Genomic DNA, 7,911 nt, shown 5'->3' on the forward strand with positions numbered 1-7,911 from the left:
CTTAAGTGAAATGGACTACTTCCTGAATACCCACGAAGTACCAAACTTGCTCAAGATGAAATTGGTAACAGAATAGTCTTCTATATATTGAATAAATTTAATTTTTAGTTAAAAATTCTCTGAAAAAAATCTCCACCCAGATGGGTTCACTAGCAAATATTACCAAACATTTAAAGAAGAAATAACACCAATTCTCTTTTCTAAAAAAAAAGATAACGGAACCCTCCCCAATTCATTTTCTAAGGCCTACACTATCCTACCAAAACTAGATGGAGAGAATATTTTAAAAAGAAAGAAAACTACAAACTGTCATGAATATGGGTGAAAATGTTCTTAACAAAATATTAGCAAATTGAGTGAGATCCATGAAAATGACTAAGTAAAGATCATTTTCTCCTAAGTTTGAGAATAAAATAAGAATGTTCACCCTCACCACTTGTATTTAATATTGTATTAGAGGATTCAGACAGGGCAATTAGGCAAGAAAAAGAAATAAAAGATACCCAGATTGAAAAAGAAGTAAAATTGTCTTTAAATTTGCAAATGACATAATATGCTACATAGAAATCCTAAGGAATCCATAAAAAATTATTAGAGCTAAAACAATTTCAGCAAGGTTATAGGATACATATTCACTATACAAATATCAATTGCATTTTTATGCACTAGGAGTGAACAATCCAAAAATGAAATCAAGTAAATTCCATTTACAGCAGCATCAAAAAGAACAAAATGCTGAGGAACAGCTTTAAGTGAAAGGACACTCACTGAAAGCTTCAAAATATTATTGAAGGAAACTTCTAAATAAATGGAAGAATTCCATGACGATGAATTGGAAGACTTATTATTGTTAAGATAGCATGTAATAATTTTAAAGTAAAACAATTAGCACATTGAACCCAACAATCTATAAAAAGGATAATGAACCATGACCATGTGTGGTTATTTTAAGAATGAAAGGCAGGCAAGCTCAATATTTGAAATTTTGCCAGTGGAATCTATCATAGGAACAACCTAAAAAGAACAATTTCATGGCTGAATCAATTGGCACCAAAACATTTTTTACAAAATTAAACATTCATTTATGACACAAACTCATTAAGCTGGAATAAAGGTCATCATAAAATATACAGGTAATATAATACTTAAGGTATAAAAAAATAATCTCTGAAGGAAGGCTTTAGACAATACTTTCTATAATTTTCTTGACTTTCAAAATAGAATGCATATAACATCTTTGGATATAAGTTACTAGCAGTTGGCCAAAGGAGGGGATTTTTTTACACAGCTACTTTGGTACATTTTGTTGAGTCGTTTCTAATAACCTTATTCATAATAATGACTTTGATTGAAGGACGAATCATTGATTTTCTCAGTCTTCTTACTGCCCCACTGGAAATTTGGCTTTATTTTCAGTATTATATTTATTTGGTTTTCTCCCTATCGTTTATAGGTGTATTAGACACAAAAATGACTGGGGGGCTCTTATTCTAGTGGATGATCGCTTCAGGAGTAACCCAAGTCGATACATATCTGGTAAGATTCTCAGCTGGGCCTAGATTAAGAATGAATAATAATCTTTGGTATTTAATGACTTCTGCTTTTAAAGACAAAGACAAAATTGGATAGAGAATTTGAATTACTAGATCAAACATGGCAAAATTCACATTGGAAATTAGCCTTTTAATGCTATGTGTTTACAAAAAATCTTTATAGAGGAGAATCTGGTTAGTTACCAACATAGTAATCAGTTGAGTTCCTTCAATTTCGCAGAATGTGGGATTTGATTCAGTAACACAGCAATAGTTTATTTAGCATTGTCAGGGAAAAAGCTGTTCCATAGAAATGAATTTTCCAACAAATAGTAAAATTTTACATTTAAGCACACAAGCAGTCCTCTGGATACCTAGAATTCTTTTTATTCTTTCATTCTGGATTATTTGAGTTTTATTGCTGTGTTTGTTTGTTTGTTTAGAAATGCTTTGGTTGTTAAAGAATTTATATTAGTCAGAACTAGTATTTTCTAAAAAAAAAAAGCACTACTACATGGTGCAAGATCAAGTAGATGGTCATGTTTTCCCACTCAAATGAACAAATTCTATGTGCCTGTAGTTTTCATCCAGCAGTACGACAGTCCCTTTAGAATCAATACCAGGAATCCATTATTAAAGACCTATTGGAAATACTTGTATCTTGTTATCCTTAGAGCTAAAAAGTTCATGCCATACTATCATGAAAAGATTCTAAGTTTTAAATTTGTTTCAGATTGGCTGTCTATGGGTATGTATTCTACTTTGTATATTTCAGAGTCTAATTACTGTGTGTAGTTCAATATTAAAACATACCCTCCTGGATTGAAGCAGGAAATGCTGCTTTACTAGTCTTTTCTTTTCCTCTCCACGTAAAGCAAGCCACAGTGCTTAGGCCAAGATAAAACCAAAAGCAAATGTTAAGTGCTCTTGTTTAGTCAGCAGGTGGAGCTCAGATTCTTTCAAGTTTTCAAAAGCAAACTCTGACATGCTGAAAATGCTTTCTTTGATCACAAAAATGTCTAAATAAAAGTGGTAACTGTAATACCAACATTTTTCAATTTGGGAAAATTTCATATTTTTATTTGCTATAATTATTTTCCCCAAGCAAATAAAAATAAAGAACTTTTTCAAAAAAAATGCTTGTTTTAAATTTTTTTCTTACTTTAAAATCTAGAGCTGAAATTTTTACCGTATAGTTCAGGTTTCTTGAGCAATTTTTTAAAATTAAATATTTTTTGTTGTTTCTGTAAGGTTTTTATTTTTTCTGAGACTCAAAATGTGAAATCTTATCTAGGCAATAACAGCACAACAAGATACAAATTCCTTTCGATGACTCACTTTTGTTTAAACTCAATTTGATACGTATAGATTAATAGAACAACTCCATTAAAAAAAACTAAAGGAATGTATTTGAAATGAAAGTGTAATATTCAAGTTGCTTGAAGCCCTGTCTTATTTTTCTCTCAACTTAAAACACCATAGTGACTTTTTAAACTACTCCAGAAAATGCTGATAGTTTTAGTAACATCAGCAGAGAATATTTATTTTTTTAAGTCCAAATAACTGATTTTGAATTTCATTCTGAAGTGATTCATACTCTGAAACAGCTTATTCTCTTAATATGGTTCATTTTTATGCAGTTTTCATATGTCAGGGGGTTAAATTTTGTCCCTTACAACTTGATTATTTATATTTTTAATATTAAGAAATAAATTATATAATAAATATTTAGATAGGACATGATTTTGCCCATAAAACAGTGTATTCCTTTTACCCCAGATTGGTTTGATATATCTGGAATTGGGGGAGAAGGGGAACAAAAAAACCCTAATGAGACTGTAATCTTGAATTTATTTTTGCTGAAGGAGTCAAATTTAGAAAGTTGGAATAAAAAAGTGTGTTGTTTACAACTTCTATTTTCTCTACAATTAAAGATAGGTGATTTTTGTGAAGAATTATGATAAAATTAAATTTGCCTTATTCCCCAGTTGTTCTAAATTGACAAATAATGCATTTCCAACCCCAGTCTACTCCCAGTGCCTCTTCCCTCCCTCCACCTGACAATCAGAGCATGTAAAGAGAGATGCTACTGATACATGAGCATATTATACATACAGAGTTAAAAAGGCAGAGAAAATGTTGAGAACCATTCTATCCACTGTACATTCAAAGTCGATTACTTGACTAGAAAAGTTATCTAAGTTCTTTTCTTAATACATAGTATTTTCACTGAATAACCAAAATTTCTTCACTGGGTTTATTTTTTTCCTTAGGACTTTCTAAGTGGGTGCGGCAACAGATTCAGCACCATTCAACCTTTGAGAGTGCACTGGAGTCCTTGGCTGAATTTTCCAAGAAGCACCAAAAGGTCACTGATGTGTCCAGAGAAGACAGAAAGTCTACAAAGGACAATGAGTCTACAGTTCCAGTGGCTTGCTTGAAGGACAGTACCTCAAGTTATTTTTTAGAAACAGCAAGCCATCTCTCACCAGAATATCCTAGGGAAGGTAAAGCAGAATTGTGTCTAATAACTCCCATGTCCTAAAAGGATAGATAAAGTCCATCTCTACCATGTGGCATCATCTCCAGAAAGGAGAAAAGTACGAAAACTTCTGCCCATTTATGTTTGGTAGAGAAGCCTTTTGTTGTATTTAGTGAAATGGTATTTGTTACGCTGTAGATTAATGTCCTTAAATATGCTGGTTTGTAATACAAGGTGTTATCATACAATAATGAAGCAGTATGTATTGGAATGGGAACAAACTTTTGTCAGGAGACCTTTGCCTGATTTCTGGTTTTCCACTAACAAGCTTTGCCCCTAACTAGCTGTGTGGCCCCATGAACAAGTCGCTTAACTTTTGAGTCTTAATAGAAGAAGGGATATCTGCCTGCCTATCCCTCCAGTTTTGGATTGTAAAGATCTAATAAGATGATAAATACCAGAGCATTGTAAAGTACTCTGCAAATAGTCATGTTTTTCTAAAGGCTATAATAAAAACTGGCCTAATTTATAGATACTTGTCTTACATGAATTTCTTTAGGGAAGAGTCATTTATTCTAAATGAGAAAAAATAATATTTTAAAATATATCAGAATATAATGGATTAGAATTTAGGAAATTATAGAATATAATTTAGAAAACTAGAATATAATTTTAAATATATTAGAATATAATGTATCATGGATTGGCAAACTGTGGCCTAGGGACCAAATTTGGCCTGCTGTCTGTTTTTGTAAGTACAGGTTAATGGAACAGAGTCACACCCAAACATTTACGTATTGTACACAACCGGAGAGTTGAGTAGTTGTATGTATTGATTAGAACAGCATAATTGAGTAGTTGCAACAGATACAAAACAACCCTCAAAGCCTAAAATATTTATTGTCTGGCCTGTTATAGAAAAAGTTTGCCAAACTGTGGTCTGTATTATTAGATATTATTTTAATTGTTTTAGTTAATATATACTAGGAGTTTAATATATCACTTTTTAAATATTTATTTTATAGTACATGCTTCTATCCTAAATAAATGTCATAGTGAATCCCATTATACAGGTAACCACGAAACCTAGGTTCTAGTCCAAGTCTGATTACCAACCAGTTTTATAACTTTAGGCAAATAACTTAGTCTTTGTGATTGTCAGTTTTTCTCAATCACTGGTTAGTGAATGTTTAAGACAGATTTTTACAGCCCATTCCCTCCTTTATTGAGCTGTCTTCCTCTTCCTTTTCATCCTTCCTTTTCTTGTTCATTTCTGAGGTCCCTAGTATGGAATTTAGTAGTTTACCAGACAGCATGACAACTTGGGCTAGGAATCACTGGAGACCTAAAATTCCTTTTAGAGTTAACATGTTGTGCTTTGCATTCTAAGATGGAAGTCCTGCTACTACTGGTATGGGCTCTAAATTATGTATTCTATACAGTTATGTCAGTATTTCTAACAAATCACTTTACTACACAACAATTATTATGTTAGGTACAGAAAGATAACAATCTTAAATTTTTATATTCATAGATGATCCAGTATTATTGGAAGAATCTGCCCAGGCAATGAGAGCCGAAAAAATTGTGATTTCAAGATCCACAAGCCCAACCTTCAACAAACAAACAAACAGAGTTAGCTGGTCTGGCTTTAATTCTTTGAAACAACATCTTACTGGTAAAATTCTGACTGAAACACCTAAGTTCAGGCCATCAGAGGATTGTGTCTCTAGTACTTCCACTTTCAAAACAGAAAAGGGGTGTAAAGCTGTTTTGCCACTCACTGATAAATGTGAATCCTCACCTCTGACAGTAAACACATCATTTGCACCATGCCCTCAGTCAGAAAGCATTGCTCCATCAATAAAGATTGATGCTTCTCTTAAAAATCATTCCAAACAGCTGCTTTGCTATGAAGAAGCCCTGGATCGGGACATTCAGTTGTCTCTAGTATGTGAAGAAGCTGAACGTTCCACTTCAAATACAGCTGTTGAAACAGAAGCAGAGGATGAATCTATCTATTTTACACCTGAACTTTATGATCCTGTAGATACAAGTGAAGAAAAAAGTGAACTGGTTGGAACTGATAGAGACGATAGATTGGCTAATAATTCAAATTGCATTTTAGCTGAAGATCTTTTTGAAACTAGAACTATAAAAGGAGTGGATTCAGTCAGAGAAATGAGAGCTGAGGATTGCACAAAAAGTTGAATAGACTCATGCAAATTAAAGAAAGTAAAGTTGATGACATTGGTAGTAATGTAAAATCAACTCATGTAAATGAACTGAAACTGGGAAAAAGCTCTTGAAACCAATATAAAGAACTTTAAACAGTCTCCCTCCAAAAATAAAGGTGTGTTCCCTGGTGTTAGGTAATAATACTTAACTATCAAGCTATAAAAATATGTTGTCATGTTTATATTACACTGTTGTAAATGATAATTTATACATTGGATAAGTGGTATTTTTTTAAATTTGAGATATATTTTTCACTTTAATCCATTGTCATTAGAATTTTTAAAGGTCTATTTTATGTTCAGAAATGTAAGCTTTACTATTCTCGTTTCGATAAAGTGAATCATAAAAATTATTTTCCTCCAACATGTGTTCCTTAGCTAAATGCAGTATTAAATTAATCAATCCGAAAGATATGTAGTTTCCTAAAGCACTTTAAATTTCACATAAACATTTGTATTTTGTAATACTCTTCATCTATTTGTTTTCATACTGATGCATAAAAATTAATAACGGTCTAATCCAGTCACATCTCAATCATGTTTCACTGTAGATTTCACCTCAGATTGGTCTGAGATTTTTTTTTAGAAATCACAGTTTTCTTGAAAAGTTTACTCCTGTATTAAACTTCCTACTTATAAATAATTAAGAATTAAGGAAGAAAATTACATACATTTTTAATTGAAATGGTTTTACATTTTTGTTCATTAAAACAAAATCAGACGTGTTTTAAACAAATTTATATAAAGTTATAAAATGCCAAATGAAGGACTCCAAGTTTTCAATTCTAATTATTTAGCTTTGTCATCATCGTGGAAAAAAGTGACTTGTTCTCTCATAAAGGTTTTAATTATGCAACTAACAGAAAACTTCTAATTTAAATTTAATAAGTAAACGCAAACATATAACTGTAGCTGAAAAATGTTCCATTACAGCTTAGTAAGCCTTTCTGTAAAATTTGACTCTGTTTGTGTTTTTGTGAATGAAACTATATTTCTGATCAAAAATGATTATAGAAGAAGCTCTTCTCTGAAATCATTCCAAAAATACGTTCACTGATCTTTTCCAAGAAACATCTGTTATTCAATGGACATTTAGACTTCTTGTGAGTGAACTGAATTGAAATTTTATGAGCTGTTCAAGTTGTAAATTTGGTTTATCTTTTTCAAGCCAAAATTCCCACAATCAGATTTTTTTTATATTCATTTGGAACAATGAATTATTATAAATGCATATGTTTACTTTCATTTTGATGGTGTTTAGGTTGAATACAGCTTAATTGTTTCTATAGCATTGGATATTACAACTCTAAGCATAGTTCAAATAAATTTAAATTTTTACCTGTTGAAGTGTTTATAGATTGGGATATATTTGATCCCACATAGTATTACATGTTTTTCTTAGGTGATCAGTAAAAAAATTACAAACAATGGACTAGAAGGTACTTTTTAAATTGTTTTGAATGGGTGAAACCATTTCTTCTCTTTGGTATAGTTCTTAATCCACAAATAAAGGATAGTGCAGTAGTAAAAAGAATATTAGGTAGAAGACAAGAGACTGGGCTCTATTCTTGGCTCTGCCACTAATTTGCTAAGTCATGTTGGCAATCACCATTCCTTTTGGGGAATTAGTTTCATCTGTTAAATGTGGAACTTAGGGCTA

General features: G+C 31.7%; 1 protein-coding gene across 1 annotated transcript in view; it reads left to right on the forward strand.

Annotated features, from left to right (window-relative positions):
- The window catches only part of BRIP1 (BRCA1 interacting helicase 1), a 132,754-nt gene extending 125,256 nt beyond the window's left edge, over nt 1–7,498 (forward strand). Inside the window, 5 exon segments of the mRNA XM_064494993.1 lie at nt 1,454–1,536; nt 3,806–4,039; nt 5,549–6,211; nt 6,214–6,320; nt 6,322–7,498. Of these exon segments, the coding sequence (XP_064351063.1) occupies nt 1,454–1,536; nt 3,806–4,039; nt 5,549–6,211; nt 6,214–6,320; nt 6,322–6,390 (1,156 nt within the window). The 3' untranslated portion in view covers nt 6,391–7,498.
- Nucleotides 7,499–7,911: the final 413 nt, after the last annotated feature.

The sequence above is a fragment of the Camelus dromedarius genome, chromosome 16 (genome assembly GCF_036321535.1).
Source record: "Camelus dromedarius isolate mCamDro1 chromosome 16, mCamDro1.pat, whole genome shotgun sequence".
In the NCBI taxonomy this organism is placed as follows: Eukaryota; Metazoa; Chordata; class Mammalia; order Artiodactyla; family Camelidae; genus Camelus; species Camelus dromedarius.